Source organism: Crocodylus siamensis, chromosome 4 (genome assembly GCF_052110815.1).
Source record: "Crocodylus siamensis isolate JL-2025a chromosome 4, ASM5211081v1, whole genome shotgun sequence".
Lineage (NCBI taxonomy): Eukaryota > Metazoa > Chordata > Crocodylia > Crocodylidae > Crocodylus > Crocodylus siamensis.
This window is the reverse complement of record NC_143398.1, coordinates 38,596,621-38,613,483: the sequence shown is the minus strand read 5'-3', so window position 1 is coordinate 38,613,483 and position 16,863 is coordinate 38,596,621. Positions and strand designations below refer to the sequence as shown.

General features: G+C 39.0%; 1 protein-coding gene across 2 annotated transcripts in view; it reads left to right on the top strand.

Annotated features, from left to right (window-relative positions):
- The window catches only part of MAPK11 (mitogen-activated protein kinase 11), a 49,689-nt gene that overhangs the window by 18,996 nt on the left and 13,830 nt on the right, over positions 1-16,863 (top strand). Inside the window, exons 2-9 of one of the 2 annotated variants that reach the window (XM_090042142.1) lie at positions 5,026-5,155; positions 6,478-6,536; positions 6,951-7,062; positions 10,012-10,041; positions 10,836-10,883; positions 13,085-13,199; positions 13,327-13,398; positions 14,430-14,509. In XM_090042142.1, coding sequence (XP_089898268.1) covers positions 5,026-5,155; positions 6,478-6,536; positions 6,951-7,062; positions 10,012-10,041; positions 10,836-10,883; positions 13,085-13,199; positions 13,327-13,398; positions 14,430-14,509 — 646 coding nt within the window. The remainder of the gene's footprint in view (positions 1-5,025; positions 5,156-6,477; positions 6,537-6,950; positions 7,063-10,011; positions 10,042-10,835; positions 10,884-13,084; positions 13,200-13,326; positions 13,399-14,429; positions 14,510-16,863) is intronic. The other variant, XM_090042143.1, reaches the window with a different exon arrangement.

Genomic DNA, 16,863 nt, shown 5'->3' with positions numbered 1-16,863 from the left:
TTGTAAGCAAAGAGAGGAGGATGTAGCTTAGTGATCCAGGGGGATGTGGAGAGAACTTGGACTTCCACTTAGGGAATAGCGCAGCACCCAGAGCATAGAGAAGAGATCATAGAGACACTTTGCCTTTGGTCTGTAACAAATATAATTGGAGAAATTTAAACCTAATTTTAATAACGTAGTTGGTGACGGTGATGGGGAGACAGGCAAAGAAACCACTTTAGAAGGACATTGGATCAAACTAATTGTCATTTGGTATAGTCCACTGATTGGGAAGGAGCTATGCAGTATTCTCAACTGGGGTGTCACAAGACCCTCTTAGGGGTGCCGTGGCATGGTGCTGCTACCAAAGAAGCTAGGTGAACTGTCCCACACACCTGTTTCCAGGAGGAGCATGGGAGGGGCAGACCAGGAAGGGCTGCAACAAGAGCAGGTGCACATGCCTGCTTTAGGCTTATCAGATAACCCTAATGAAGGCAGGAGGGCATGCTCCTACTGGAGGCACTGGCTGTACATGAAACATGTGGGGTGGTTTCACTTGGCTGTGGTGATGACAGCAACAGCACTCTGGTTGAGAACTGCTGAGGTAAGCTGAAAGCAGTACAACGTTGTTCTCAGCCAGGGCCCTGCCAAATTAAAATAAGCTGTGGAGGTGTACCCTGAGCCTGATCTAGCCCATTCATTTTAGACATGCAGTTTCTCTTCAAAAGTCACATCACTCTACTTTGGCTTTTATTCTTGCCCCTCACTTTTTTCCATCCTGGTCGAAGTAGCTGCTGTCTTAAGAATTACTGAAGCCAAAAAATCAGTGCTTTATACCATCCAAAAGCTATGCAGCCCTGAGTCATTAAAATGGTAGAAAGCAATCTGTGTTTAAACTCAGCAGTTGTCAGTCTACTAAAATGCATAATTGAACTCAGTAGGGAAGAAGTTTAGCAAAATGATGGCACATTAAATACAGCAGTCCCTTGAGTTCTTATACAGAGCAGCCTCAGACTTCGTACACTAATGCAAGCATGAGGGAGTTTTATCCAGTGACAAGGGTTAGGTGCTAGCCACAGACCAGTGCCCAGGATAGAAGTATGTATTAATTCACCTGTGCATCCATTCCTTTCTTCCTGTGTGCCATGAGTTACAGAGCTAGAATATATGTGAGGAACAGATGTTGCTGAGGAATGTGGAATGAAACCCAGGCCCCAATGAAATTAATAGAAAAATGCCTGTTGACTTTCATAGAGTTAGGATTTCACCCATGGACTCAGGACCAGTCCTTGTCATGCTGATGAGGCAGTGGATGCCTGTTTTTACCTTCCACAATGTCCTTGCTGTTATGTGTACAAAGCACCCACTAGAAGTTTCTTCTTTGCCAGCATCTTTGACCATATCACCATCTCTTTGAACTCCTCCATACACACAAGCAGTGTGTATTCTTATTATCACTTTCAAGTCCTGTATACGCAAGCTCCTAGCTTACTATTCCTGATCATATCTCTGCCTCCAGCCTACCTGTCAAATCTCTTATTATTATGGCTTCTTTTCCTCCACCCTACCCATGATGCCAGCTTTCTCTTATGCCTGTACTTTCTTCCTTCCTTCCACCTGCTCAAAGACTGCCCAGATGCTTTGTAGCCACAGCCCTCACCATCTACAAATCTCTCCTGAAGATCCAGTTCAATCTATGATGCTTGCAAGTAATTAGCTAAGTAATCTAATTATTTCACTTATCTCATGAGTGATTCACTCCTTCCATCCATAATGCCTGCAAGAAACTTGCTAATTAAGTCTACTTCCTTTTTCTGTGTATTTATCTAATTAAAAACAAAATCATTGCTTTGCTTTGGTATTAGAGTTTCTGTGCAATCTAGTGGAACTAGATTTCTGTCATCTTGCTGATATCACCATTTTCTTCCACATCTACCTTCCCCCATTATCTTATTAATCTCATTGTTGCATCTTTTCAGAAGCGAGGCCCTCTCTTTTGCAACTGGTTTCAAATGAACAGATCCCTGGCTGAATCCCACCCCCCATTGACATTAATGAGGCATCATTAATGGATGTAGGAGATCACACATTGAACTGGCTGCACTATTCCAGGGGCTGACATTTGGAAGCAATTTGTGGCAGGATTAATGTCTTCTGTCTGTAGGAGGTGGCTCCTATCATAATTTTGGGAACCATTTAAATTAGCAGATGATAACACGAAGTGTGACTACTGAATGTCATCATCTCAGTTTATTACACATACCATGTTGCTGAGTTTTCAACTCTTTTACTCAGTGAAGGTTTCCCGTAAGATAAATGTGTTAAAGTTCATCTCTGTTTCCTCATGTTGTCACTAACTATTGCAGATTGGGTTATCATCACTCTAACAGATAGAGTGATAGAGAACTTCACAGATATCTGTGTTATAGTGGCTTTATTTCAGAGGCTCTCAATTAGGGTGCTGTGGCACCCTGTGGTACCTTGAAATCCTTTCAAGGGTGATGCAAGATGCCACACAATAGCACTGTTAGGTGTGCAAACATGATTCATGTGATAAACCCAGTGATTTCAAGTAAGAATCCATCATGTTGAACACATTTGGACCTCTTGTGGTTGTTCTGAGTTCTTTGTAATAGAGGAATTGCCGTATTATTTTTCTGTAATTAAAAATGAGTGAAAAATAAGAGCTGGCATTTTCCAAAAGGTTCCTTGAGTGTAATGAGGGATGCCTTGAGTCTAACAAGGTGGGGAGCCACTACTTTATTTTAATGGAAAAGTAAAAAAATGTTAGAGGTTGCTCTGTTAATGAGGGGAGGTAGATTCTATTTATTGATTAGTTCAATAATTGATGATTCTTAAATTTTCTATGTATTGTCAGGAGGTAAAATATATAAAAGGACCAAATTTTCCCTCCTGCATCAAAGCAGGCAAAACTTCCTTGTGGCCACTGGTTCTACCTTGCTATTGTTTAAAAACTGAGTCCCCATTTTTGCAAATTGCAGTTCACTTGTTGAGCTCTCCACACCTGAGTAGTCCCACAGAAGAAAATAAGATAATGCAGGTACATAAAGTAAAGCATGTATGTAAGTGTTTGTAGGACTTCTCACCTAAATTACATGGCATGCATTTATACTAGGGCTGTCAACTTCCATTAATGCGGATTAACATCTTAATTGGTTCTTAGGTTAATTTTTTAAATGTGCACATGGTTCTGGAGCTTGCGCCTGGGCTCCACTCTGCTGCTATCACTGCCACTTCCAAGCCACACAGCGGGGATGCGGTGGCAGTACAGAGGACCACGGGGCAGCCCGGGCATGGGCTCCAGGCAGCTGCAGCAGGAAGGCAAGCAGGCAGTGAGGGAGAGGGTGCATGTGCACAGACACAGACACAAGCAGTGGCAGCATGCATGTGGCCAGGAATGCAGCCCAGCAGTGTGTAGAGCAGTGACCAGCAAGTAAGGCTGTGGAGGGGAAGGGGTGAGAGGAGATGTAGAGGGGGCAGATCATGGGACAGAGCCATAGCAGGAGTGGCATGACTTCCTGCTGCTGTGCACACCCCTGAGGGAGGTATAGGGGGAACATGCCCTCTGGATTTGTGTGTGGGGTGGAGGTGGGCTGCCTGCTATGGGCTGGGGCTCTGCACCCTGCTGCCTTTGCCCTAGGACCTGCATGCTGGCCATGCACGTACCCTGCATTCCTGGTGGCAGGAGGCATAACGTCATGTCACATCATGTAACCCAGGGCAAAGGCAGCAGGGTGCAGAGCCCCAGACCACAGCAGGAAGCCTACCTGTGACCCACGCACAAATCCTGGGGACACACACCTCCCCTGGAGTGCACGCGGTGGCAGGAAGCCATGCCTCCCCCACACCCCTGGATGAACTACCTGTGGTTCCATCCCATGACCTGCCCTAGCCCCAGGGCTGCATTGACTCCAGCCCATGCCCCTGCCCCACTCTCTCCCTCACCATGGGGGCCTCAATCTGGCCCCCACCCCTTCCTCTCCACAGACTTACATGCTAGGTACTGCTCTATCCACCACTGGGTTGCATTCCTGTAGGGTTACCATATTTCCTGTTTCAAAAAAGGGGACACCTGTGAGTAATATGGGGGGGCAGTGATAGGCCCATGTCCTGCCTTACCCCCACTCCCAAGCCACAGCGCTCCCAGCCCTGCTGCTGACCCACAGTACCCTGCATCCTGCCAAGGCATGCAAGGACGCCCCTCCCTGGGCTCCAAACCCCAACATACACCACAGCCCCCCACAATTTCCCCCTCACACATACACTCCACCCCCCAGCCATACAAAATAGCTGCATCATTTTGAGTTTTTCTGTGTATAATTTTTAATTTTTAGCTGTGTGATTAAAATCATGATTAATTGCAACTGATTTTTTTAATCACACAACCAAATGCAATCAAATGTTTTAATCTTTTGACAGTCCCAATTTATACTGGTGGTTTGTTTCTTAACAGTGGCTTCTGAAACAACCTTTATGTTTGACTAAGTGGATGTATCAAGATTTTAATTTGATACCAGATCTATAAAGATTATTGCATACCATGTAAATGTTCATCAGTTATAATTAGTATTTGCTAGACATTGTGGCAGCATCCCAATAATTAGTAAAGGTTCCAGTCTGTTCTCTAAGCAGCAGTATTTGAATCCCAATATTCCCTAAGAGCCTTGAGTTTGGGTAGGAAAGAGAGGCCAACATTAATGAAGCAAATTATTTGGTTATGTTTCTGGGCCAGATGGGGAAAGACTATTACCTAGAGATGATTCTGAAAACATTATTATAGGAGTTAGTAATTTGTTAGAAAGATTGCAAGGGAACCATCTATGAGTAATTGTGGTTGTCTCTGTGTAGTTTTCCCAGAAAAGCTCTTTCAGTAAGATATAAGTGATGAAGCATGAAGAAATAAAGTCACAAATTGAACATAAAACTTTCTTGATGTTCATTTTGGTATGTTAATAAGGAGGGCCTTGCCAGACAATGTCAGTGAAGATCATACCTTTTTTTTTTACTTTACTTATTTTTCTTCAGTTCTGCTTATGATACCAAAACAAGACAGAAGGTGGCAGTAAAAAAGCTTTCAAGACCTTTTCAATCACTTATTCATGCCAGAAGGACATACAGGGAGCTGAGATTGCTTAAGCACATGAAACATGAAAATGTAAGTGAAGAACTTCTGCTTTCCACTTTGTTTCCCTAATACAAGTTTCTTTCCCAGGTTTACTTTAGCTTCATTCTTATCAGCAGAGTGTGGATCTGTGTTTACTTCTTATACCTAACACCTTTGTTTTTCCAGGTATTGATCCTAAAACCACTGAAATCATTGGAAAGACTCCGATTGGCCAGAAAAAAACTAAAACTGCTCCTTAATAATACAACAATTTCACAGTATTATTGGATTTTTAAGACCCTCTGATCACTTATGAATACAAATCAAGGGGTCATACACCTCACTAACAAGAATATGTTACACTAAGGAAGAGTGCTGTGTAAAGTGTCAATCACTAATAAAAAATATTTGAGGAGCTTTGTCAATTTTCGACTTGGTTGAAATATTAAGCTCAAATTCTGTTATCATCAATGAGAACTAAACAAGAGTAACTTATAATGGGAGTATACTATACTCATCTGAACACAGTTTGTCCCTTAACCTGGCTGGAAGACTAGGTTTTGAGGCTTCAATTCAGGAATGAATTTAGGCATATTCACATCTTCAAGCACAGTTTCATCAGCATCAGTGGGGCTACCCATATGCTTAAAAATAGTTTACTGAATTGGAGCCTGAATGCAGAAAATCTATTAAAATGGAATCAAATTTAGTTTATAAGAAGCAGTTATATAAAACAAAGAAGGTTTGTTATGACAGATTGAAAAGTGGACTGGAGGAACATAGTTAAAATAATTTCAACAAACACGGAACAAGAAAACAGGAAGAACTTAGGTTGATTCTAAGTGGGGAGAGGAGGGTGATTTAATTAGAACATCTCTTGGAAGCCGCTCTAATTAAAGCTCCTGCAGTATCATGTGTATTCAGTATCCTGTGCTTCAAAGTGGTGGCGGGGTGCTTTAACTAAAGCTTGTTTGATGACCTTTAGTTAAAGCACCCCCACTGCCATTTTGAAGCATGGTGATGCTGAATACATGTGACATTGAGGCTGCTGGAGAGTGCTGTTTAGATTAATCAAGCCTCCTCCAACACGTTCTAATTAGAACACATCAGAGCAGGTATCAGGCACGTGTATAGGTGCCCTTAGTTCTATTTTTATAAGGTCATGTAATGTCAATCTCAGAAGGAATTCCTTTTAAAATGTCAAAGTCTTAATCCAGATTCATCCAGTTTTGTTGGTTTTGTAAGGTTTTAAAGAGAAACCATGATATAATTTGACCTGTGTTGTTCTAGAAATTCTAAGAGTGATTAGTGTAGGTAGTGTATTGTCTCATGTATTTCTGAAAATAAAAAAGAAATCCGCTCTTCTGTTTCAGGTTATAGGATTACTAGATGTTTTTACACCTGCAACGTCAATAGAAAATTTTAATGAAGTGTAAGTAAAATTTAGCATGAAGGTGATTATTTTGTCAGCAATTAAGGTAAATACAATTCATTTGGGGTCAGCTCAGTGTTAATCTGTGTCTGTCCAGGCTACCACAGGGCCTCCTGAGACATATATTTTAGTGCCCCAAATCCCCATTTTCCCCATGTGGGGCATCTTGTTAGCTGGATTATATCTCCCATAATGTATCATGGTCTCTCCTCTGATTGAACCTTTACTGTGCATTGTGAAAAAAAATGTAAAAATCTGGACTGAAAGAGTTTTTCTTTGAAGATGTCTAGATGGCTAATTGTGGGGAAATAAATATTAGTATATGGAGAAGGAAACTACATGAGAGTGAAGTTAATTTGACATTTCGTTAAAATGGGTTTACCTGCCTCTAAATAAATTATTTTATTTTTGCAGGTATCTTGTGACAAATTTAATGGGTGCTGATCTGAATAACATAGTAAAGTGCCAGAAGCTAACAGATGACCACATTCAGTTTCTTATATACCAGTTACTTAGAGGTCTTAAGGTATAAATTATATGTTTACATTTTTTAAACCCAGAAACTAAAATATGATAATGAATATTTGATTGCAGTGACAATATTTAAATTATTTTGACTATATGTTTTAAGAGGTGATGAGGTAAATCTTCAGAATATCTTTGATGCCTTACTTTTTAAAACAATAATCCTTTTAGAATTTACTAAATTACTTATGAAACTACAGACCAGACCCTAGTCCCTCTGAAAACTTGCTTAATTTAAGTTACATGGGTAGTCCTAAAAGCTATTTTCATGTGTAATATTAAGAACGTTAATAAGTAGTTGCAAGATATGAACCCTTGACCATGGTGCCCATATACGGAGTGTTAGTTATAGAAGTACTTTTTATGTGGCTCTGTGAACTAACGATGTCCTGACACTTGTGAACTCATGTGCACGGCATTTCCCCCACAAGAGAAAGTAGTGACCAGTATGAGGACTTGGCATTCATGAAAGTGAGGAGCTTGTGGCAAGTAACATATGTACACACTTTGAAAAAAGTGAACAAGTTTGAATACTTGGGACCCAGAACCTGGAGGTAGTTTCAGATGGGGGCAAGGGTAATGATTCAGTGAGGTTCTGTGTAGAAATTTGCCTTTATGGAGTCAGTCTCAGGATTGGGGCACTAAATTGTTATAGTTAAATTTTATCCTAGGTAGTTTCACTCTTACATTCAAATGGTTGTCTACTTTATTAGTGAATATTATGGTGGGGGGAGCTGTGATTAGCTGACTTGAAAAGAGGCTGGAGCTCTTTGTTTCTAAATTCCAACTTGTGAAACAGACTTGTGATGCGGTCATATGCAAGTCTTTTAGTGAATTAGCCTGTCTTATTTGTGCAAATAGTTTATTTGGTTTTAATTTATTTATTGATGCCAATAAGGGTTGTCAAATTGACCCCTTAACCTTTTTGCCTTAGTTTAGTTAAAACTAAGTACCTGAGTTCAATACCTAAGAGGAGATGGGTTGAACTTATTTATCCAATTTTCAAAGGCTTTGAAAGGGAAATTGTGCTGTATAAGTGCCAACTATTATTTAAGAACTGCAGCCCCAGATGGAAAATTAGTTTTCAATCATATATTCAGGTGTTCTTCAGTGCTCTTGAATATTGAGATTACCAAATTACTTTCCTCTTTCCATTTTCTGGAGTAGCAGTTTTGTTGTCTCATTAACTTAAGAACTTTAATAATGGATTCTTAAATGGAAATGTTCTCTTAAAATAGTCCTTGAGATTTCAGTTCATTTAACCAGTATCCTGCTAGTGTTGGCTGTAAAGAGTATAGCTGATGAGGAATATTCTTGGGTGGTATTTGAGTTTGGGGCACCTGTGCTCTTGGGAAAAGCATAAGACCTTTAGAAGATGAGAGACTGGGGCTTCCTGGAGATACTTCTGGAGTAAGCCCAGGAGCACGTAAGAATGACCAGGGATATTCTAGTAAAATGGCTTTCATTGGAGAATCTCAGTTTGCTGAAACTTACACTGTGCACAGAACCACACTAGTTTGAACAAAACTTTCAAGAGGAATGACTTGCCAAAACCAGAAAAGGACAGATGTCCCCCAACTTAAGATAGCAAATGGCCTAGTGGTTTGGGCACTTTTTCTAGTCAAACCCAGGAAGAATGAGGACTTAACTTCAGTCTCCCACATCTCAAGAGAGTACCCAACACCCTCCTCCCCCTCACCTCCCCTGGGTGTTAGTTACTCTGAGTTAGGGCTCTCTCAATGTCTTCTGTTGAAGATGTCCTGCTTTGTATTACTAATTGAATAGTCATTTGATCAGAAGAAAAAAAACACCATATAGCACCCTGGTTAGGGAGTTCGCCTGGGATATTAAAAACTCAGGTTCAAGTTCCTGATCTGACCCAGAAGAAGTACGGTCTTGAATTTTAGGCTGCTTAAAGATGTGGGGAAAGAAAACAAACAAAGATGCTTTACTTTAAGCTTGGCGTGTCCCTGCACCAAGCTCAGCACATGCCCAGAAGAGGCATCACATTAGTTGGACCCAGTTCACCCAAGCCTCTGTATAGATCAGGCACTTCAGTGGGGTTTTTTGGTGCTTTTATCTAACAGCTGCTTGAATCAGCTATTAGATAAAAACACTAAAAAGCCCCACTGATGCGCCTGATCTATACAGATGGTACAGAGCCAGGTTGAACTAACACGCTTCCTCTTCTGGTAAAGCACTCCTTTAGTTTTGTTTTTTCATATCTATGAGCACCCTTAGTCTTCTACATCCCAGATGAGTGGGCTAGCCATAAAGCTGTGGGCTGTTCAGGGATGGGAGTTTCTTTCTTGTCTTGATTGAATAAGTGAACATTTCTAAAATCTCAAAACACCTCACAGGGTGGGAAAACAATTTCCTGTCCAGTCATAGTGAACACAAGGAGTCCCTTTAAAATGTACACATGAATTCTTGCTTGTAGTGAACCAATCCATCCTCCCCAATACAACCACGTGTTTTCTGCAAGAGGACTGATTGAGGTAACCGATTTGCCTTGGGCTGGTATGAAGCCACTGATTTTTGTAAGTCTATGAGATCAAAATAGAGGGCCAAATTGGTAGGAAATGAATGCTTTTTTATCCAATACCATATAATAGTCAGAAAGACTTCTTTTGATATGAGAGTTAGCATTACAACTCTCAGGCTGTAAGCACTGCTTTTGATTATGTAATTTTAGTTTTCATAGGTGCCTTTCCTGAAGTGTTTACATTTGACAGATGGAAAGCAGTTATATTACAAATGAGTCACTCGTTTGTGCTACCTATATTATGTTTGTACTAGGTCAGGCAGCATTTCTGTCCGTTCACCTACTAAATCTTTATAAAAACATCAAACACAGTGAAGAAAAAAGAGTAAATAAAGAACTTCTACCTCTTATCCACTTGCCTCTACCCTCAAATTCTTACCATCTCCTTTTTACTTTGTTCCACAGTATATTCATTCAGCTGGAATCATTCACAGGGTAAGTTCACTAACCTGAATCCAACATGACTTCAAATTTACCTGAATCCAACATGACTTCAAATTTAAGATCCCACCCCCTCCACCTCAAATTAAATTCTATACATGGAAAATTATAAATTGGTTATAATTTTCCATGTATGGAATTTAATTATTGGAGGGATGTCTTAAATGTCTCCCTTCCCACTGAAACAGCAGGGAAATCAGTGGCATAAGTAGAAAAGAGCGGGGACAGATGGGCAGCCTGATTCTGGTCCTTTGTTCACCCCTGGTGACTGCCCCCCCACCTATCCCCTAACCACTTGACCCCCACCCCTGCCCAGGGCCTGTGCCCTAGTCACTTGCCCCCATGCCTCCCTACTACGTCTGCATAGCCCCATGCCTCTGTGTCCGGTTTGCACCACCACGTGCTCCAGCATTGGATCAATGCCACCGTGTGCTTCTGCATTGGGTCCCATGCCTCCACATTGGGTCCCACACCACCCCATGCCTCTGCACCAAGTCCCATGCCACTCTGTGCTGGGTCCTTCACTGCTCTGTGCCTTGCTGAGCGGATTCCTGCCATGTCTTTATGGCAAGTACTGCATTTTTATTTGATACTCTATTCTAATATGAGGCTTTGTTCTCCCCATGTTGAATGGGCAAAAGCCTTGTCTTGGAATCAAATAAATATGGTACTGCAAAACATTGCAGCATGCACTTTTCAGTATCAGAGTTGCTGTGGCAACCTTGTTACAATTCTGTTTTAACTTTATGAAGTGTGCCTGACCTATCTCTGTGTTTGTTCTGATGTAGGACTTGAAACCCAGTAACCTAGCTGTAAATGAAGACTGTGAATTAAGGGTAGGATTCATGCTATTATGAAGATTAAGATTCTTGTAATAACCCTGAAGCTAGCACTTCTCTGAGGAGGCATTAGTCGCCATTCTTACTCTCACATTATTTAATCTACTTATTACTGTTGCTCTGCTGGCATAGAAAAAAATAAATCACATTAATACTGTTACTTCACCAATGTTATAAATTACCATTTCATTTATAGATGAAATGCTTACTCTGTATAAATCATGCTAACACTTAAAAGCAGGCCATAGAAGGCATTTAGATTAATAGTCTAACTGATAGATGCTTCCAAATGTCAACCTTTGGAAGGGGTGGTGCCAAGGGGTGGTGCCAAGGCTCCAGGATCTAGCTCAGGATGCCTAAATGAAGCATCAGACCAGCATATATGGCAGCTTCTGTACATCTACAGGACATTAGATTTTAACAGTTGTTTCATAACGATTAAACTGAACTAATGTATAAAAGACTGTTTTGATAATCTGGATGCCTGCCCAAGATGTTCAAAAAACATGAGATTTTTTTTTTAAATAAATTCTGAGCAGGTCCATTTGCCTTCTGGTTTCTGAGTATTTGCTTGGCTTGGCATTTTTAAGTTGTTTTCCATAATCATGAGGGACAGAACATGTTATTTTTAATTGACAATAAGATTATAATGTAATCACTTTATTCCACCACTGTGGGGACTTAAGAAAAATATCAAGTATCATGAGACTAGCAATAAAATCATAATACATGGCAAAATTGAATTATCAGTACTGTGCAGTTAACCTTCAGGGCCAATTCTAACATAAGCTGAAGACCTACAGCTAGTTCCTGTGGATGCTAAACTAAATTTCATAATCCGCCTATTTACATTTTCATGCCTAGATTTTAACACTCGTTTTGGAGGAATTATGGGACAGCTTGTCTTGGTCATTTATTTTTTAAAAGTATAGTATATGCTTTCATACTATATGGTGTTAATGAAGATTCTAAATCTTATTTTCTGGAGTCTATATCCTCCCTGCCATCTTACATTAGGGTATTATGCTCCATTTTTTTATTAGGTGTCAAAATGTTTTGACAAGCAGATTGAGATCGTTCTTCAGGGAAAAACTAAAAATTAGATGGGGACAAAACAGGGAAAATAAAATGTATACTACATAACTGAGAAGAAAGTGTTCACTTAAAAAGGAAAATGCAACCTGCTATAATACCTTTTCTTGTACTCGTATTGAAATTCCAAGCTCTTAATCTGATGATCTTTGCTTCAAATGCTGTATTTTTATTATCTGCCTATCTAGAACAAATATAAAAAGGTTACGTTGAAAGAATAGATATAAATATTAACATTTAGTAATTATTAATTGTGTAAAAAAATCTGTTAAAATGTTAAGACCTAACATAACATTCAAACTGGGTTATAATTAGGGATTTTGAAGGAATATCCCAGGAATTCTTCATGCTCCCATTGGTACAGAGAAGACTTGCCATCAACTCAATAAAAGCAGGATTGAATTCCCATGCTAAGAGGGGCTTGACTGACTCTTAGTTTCCATCTTTCATGAAGAGATGCTGGGTACCAAAGACACTTTTGGCACTGGATAGTATTTCCACTAGAATGGTACAGTTTTGCAGAAATGGCTTTTATGTATTTTAAGCTGCTGATTGATCCAAATAGAGAAATAAATATTAGAAGGCTAAGAAATGTATTTAAAAAAACCCCCTGCAATTGTTTTTTATCAGACATAAAACTACCAAAACAAAGGACTTTCACTGGGAAATATTTTGCCAACCAGCAAATGTGTGATGTAATTTAAAACAACTCCTCTTTTCATTTCACTGGGGGAAGTTGTACTGAAAAGCAGATGGCATCTTGTGAGCCAGTAATTTAAGCTTTCTTGTTATGCAGTATATATGTGCTTCTTAGTAGCATCAGGGTAGTAAATGATGGAATATAGAAACTATACCACACACAGCAGACTTTTTTAGGTCTAATAGTAGTTAGATTATTGTTCTCTAATATTTGAAGGAAACGGAAGTACAGACAACAATCAGAGTTGGTAGAAGATACTGTAGTTCCTCAATCACAGACACACCTTGATTCTTGGACTGAGTTCCACTGATATTAATGGGCTCTGTATAAGTCTGCCAGAAATAAAAAATGTCACAAACCAGCTACAATATAAAAATTAATGAGTAATTATGTGTTTATTCTGTAGATTTTAGACTTTGGTTTAGCCCGACAAACTGATGATGAAATGACTGGATATGTAGCAACACGATGGTACAGAGCTCCAGAAATTATGTTAAACTGGATGCACTATAATCAAACAGGTAAAGTAAAAGTAGATTTTGCAGTTTGTTTTGACCTACAGATATATTTAGAAAGGGAAAAGCGACTACTGTCTTTGACAATCTGGATGTTGTTTATCATGCAAATTGTTCTCCTTATTTTTGACAGTTGATATTTGGTCAGTTGGATGCATCATGGCAGAGCTATTGAAAGGAAAAGCCCTTTTCCCAGGAAATGACTGTATCCTTAATATAAAATCCAATTACATGAAATGCGAATGCACTCAGTTCTTTTTCTTTTTCTTATTACAGAAATGTTATTATAGCAACATTGACCAGGTAGCAAACTTCCAATACAGCAAACAATGCTTTTCTAATTATTAAGTTTACTGCAGATGATACCTAAACATAAGAACCATCAAAAGAAAAAGAAGGGAAACAGCTTTTCCTAGATCTCAACAAGCTATATGCAATCTTTTTTCTCTGTCTGGTATTTAACCCAGGTAAAAAAAAAATCTGATTTCTTCCATTAGTGCAGCTTCTCAAAAACAATGTGTATTTATTTAAATTAAATTAGTATGTATATCATTTACTGTTGTGAAACTGGTGGCTTTTGTACATTTTCTGCATACAACAGAAAGTAGTGAGACTATTATAGTCCATGCTGTAGTATTGATGGGCTCTACTCAAGCCTGTTTCTTTGAGTGACTGGAATGCAAAAAAGACAGTTGCTGAGTAAAATAGAATAATAATAGGAAATGCAAAGGAAGTAAAAATGGAGACACAAGAGAATGAAAGATGAGGAAATAATTACTGCATGAGATCAGAAAACCTCTTTATACGAAAAACAGGAGCATAGTATACATCTTATTTTGTTGTATTTCACGTTGACCAACACTGCTGCTGAAGTTGACATTGCCAGGTGCAATAAGGACATGGCATATCAGAAAAAACAACTAAGACAGCTGGCATGTAACAGATCATATCTTGCCTTTGACCTTGCAACAGATTTTAAACCATGTAGGCTCTATTGTTACAAAGTACATCATGGCAACCCTCAAGTTCCTTCACATTTCTTGTTTCAGATTAGTTGATTAGTTTGTGTATTATTTTTTAATTTTTTATTTATTTATTCAGCTCTACTGATTGCATTGGAGCTATAGTGCTCATTTTAGACCACCTGCATAGGACTTTATGGTTTATTTACACACTAAAGATTTGGTTAATGCTTGCTTTTATTATCTTTCGGGGAGTTTTCTTGAACACATATAGATATTGATCAACTGAAGAGAATAATGGAAGTTGTGGGCACACCCAGTTCTGAACTTCTCAAGAAAATATCATCAGAACATGTAAGTTGACAGTTGCATATATAAACTGATTTAATAATTTACTTGTCAGTAGTAACTGGTGGAGTAGGACATTGGTATTATTCCACTGATTTTTCTGAATTGATAGGCTAAGTACAAACAGTCAAAAAGCCTGAGACTGAATTGATTTAATCTTCACAGGTTAGTCTAAACTGCATACATTGAACTGGTAAGCAAGTGAAGACATTCACTTTCGATTCCAGAAATGCAGCCGTGTGTCTGGTTTATCTTAAACCAGTTTCAGCCATTCTAAAAGTGGTTCATGTGCACTGAACTTCTGTTGTGTTACAGATTTGAACCAATTTCTGATCTCTTATACTGGATTATGTGTAATTATCGTCCCTAGCCATAGTGAGCATTATGCTGTCTTTTTGAAGTCTTGGCTGGTTGTGCTGTAGTAGCAGCATTTAGCAAGTACAATAGAGTGAAATCTTTAAAATTGCCTGCAAGATTTAAGAATCTTCAATTTCCAATTAAACTAAGCCTCTCATTCATTTAGTCATTTTTGAAAATTTTGATTTTAATTTTTCACTTTGCGATTTGGAAACTGAATATGTAAGAATGTAACTCAAAGTTTTGCACCCAGTTCTGGTAATCCTTGATTTTTCTGCTGTGCTTTAAAGTTAATGTTTGGCCAAGAAAATTATGTTATCATTAGAGGCTGCTTGCAGATATTTAAAAAAAAAAGCACTTTACTAGAAGAAGCTGCATGTTGTTTCTACCTGGCTCCATAGCATCTGTACAAATTGGGAGCTTCAGCGAGGCTTTTTGGCACTGTTATCTAAAGCTGATTTAATCAGCTATTAGATAAAGCACCAAAAATCCCCACTAAAGCATCTGATTTATACTGACGTTGAGCAAGCTAGGTCCAACTAATACACTGCCTTTTCCAGGCATGCACTGGGCTTGGTGCAGGAGTGCACTGAGCTTAAAGTGGCAGTTTTGTTTTAATATCTGCAAGCAGCCGGAATGGTTTTTGTTACATTTTGCATTATAAATATTTGTGAGAAATCTAAAGAAAATACTGAATCCCAGAACCACCATGTTCTTCACTGGAGTTCACCATCTGGATCTCAGTTTTGAGGGTCATACCTACTTACCTTTTGCTAAATACTTTAGTGAAATCTAGTTTAACCTTAAGCACATGACTAAAGAAATAATTGTGTAATATAATTTATGTGTAAGTTGAATGACTGGGGCAACCTATTAAAACAGATGTTTCTTATCCAATAAACTGTCTTTCTAAAATCTGTAATTCCATCTAGAAGCAGCAGTTATACTGTAAAAGTTGATGAGTGACTATGTACCCTCATTGAAAGTAGAAGATATCACTTATCTCCCCCTTGGAAATACCCATTTTCTGCCCACATTCTGTTCCCTTCTGTCTTGTAACTTCTGCTTGTTCTAAATGTTACTTGTATCCTTGTCTTGAAGAAGAATAATTTTGCATTCCCTGCTACACTCTTTTCAAGGCATGGTCAAAGCTTTAATGGAGAATCCAACCTTACTTTCATTAATAAGCAGTGGATTAAAGAACAGGAAATTCAGAGGACCTTTTATATAAGTCAGATGTTTCTGAACAGATTTCTGAATTAGTTTGCAGATATGATGTCTCAATATAGGCATGATTTCACTTTGAGCATTTCCAGATGCAGACTTTTATAAATTCTCTGTGGAGATTACAAGGGCAGAGAAAAAAGGTTGGTGAGTAAACAAGATTTAGTCAACATGGTATCGAATGTTCTCTAGAGGTCTCCTGAAAATAAAGCAGAGTTGATGCCCAATTGTAGATAGACTCTTCAAGTGCAGAATCAAAATGTGAATAAGTCAGCAAAGACCTGGATTACCAAATACATGCTAGTCTATTTGTCCTAAGAAAAAGTATTTGCCCATAGTTTGCATGCAGGAATGTGTGACACACGTCTCACTATACAGTTTGTAAGCCCACAAAGTCTGATAATGTAAAGCAATGATGCTCAGCATCCTGGGGTAACCTTAGATCCTATTAAGGTGCCGCATAATATTAGCACTCTTAGGTGTGAAAACTCATACACATGATTCACAAGATAAGCCTACAGATTTCAAATAAGAACCTGTGGTATCATAAACATTTCTGTCTTGTTGTGGTCTTTCTGAGTTTTCTGCAGCAGGAGAATTGCTCTTTTATTTTTCTGTAGTCAAGAGGGATTAAAGCTAAGAGCAGACTATAACAGGGAGCCAAGGGCTTCTGTTACTTTAAGGGAGAAACCACAGCAAGTATGTCCCCAGGCAGGGGAAGACAGCTGATCTGGACTAGCCACAGGGGAGTAGGCAGCCAGAGGCTGCAAGTGAACTAC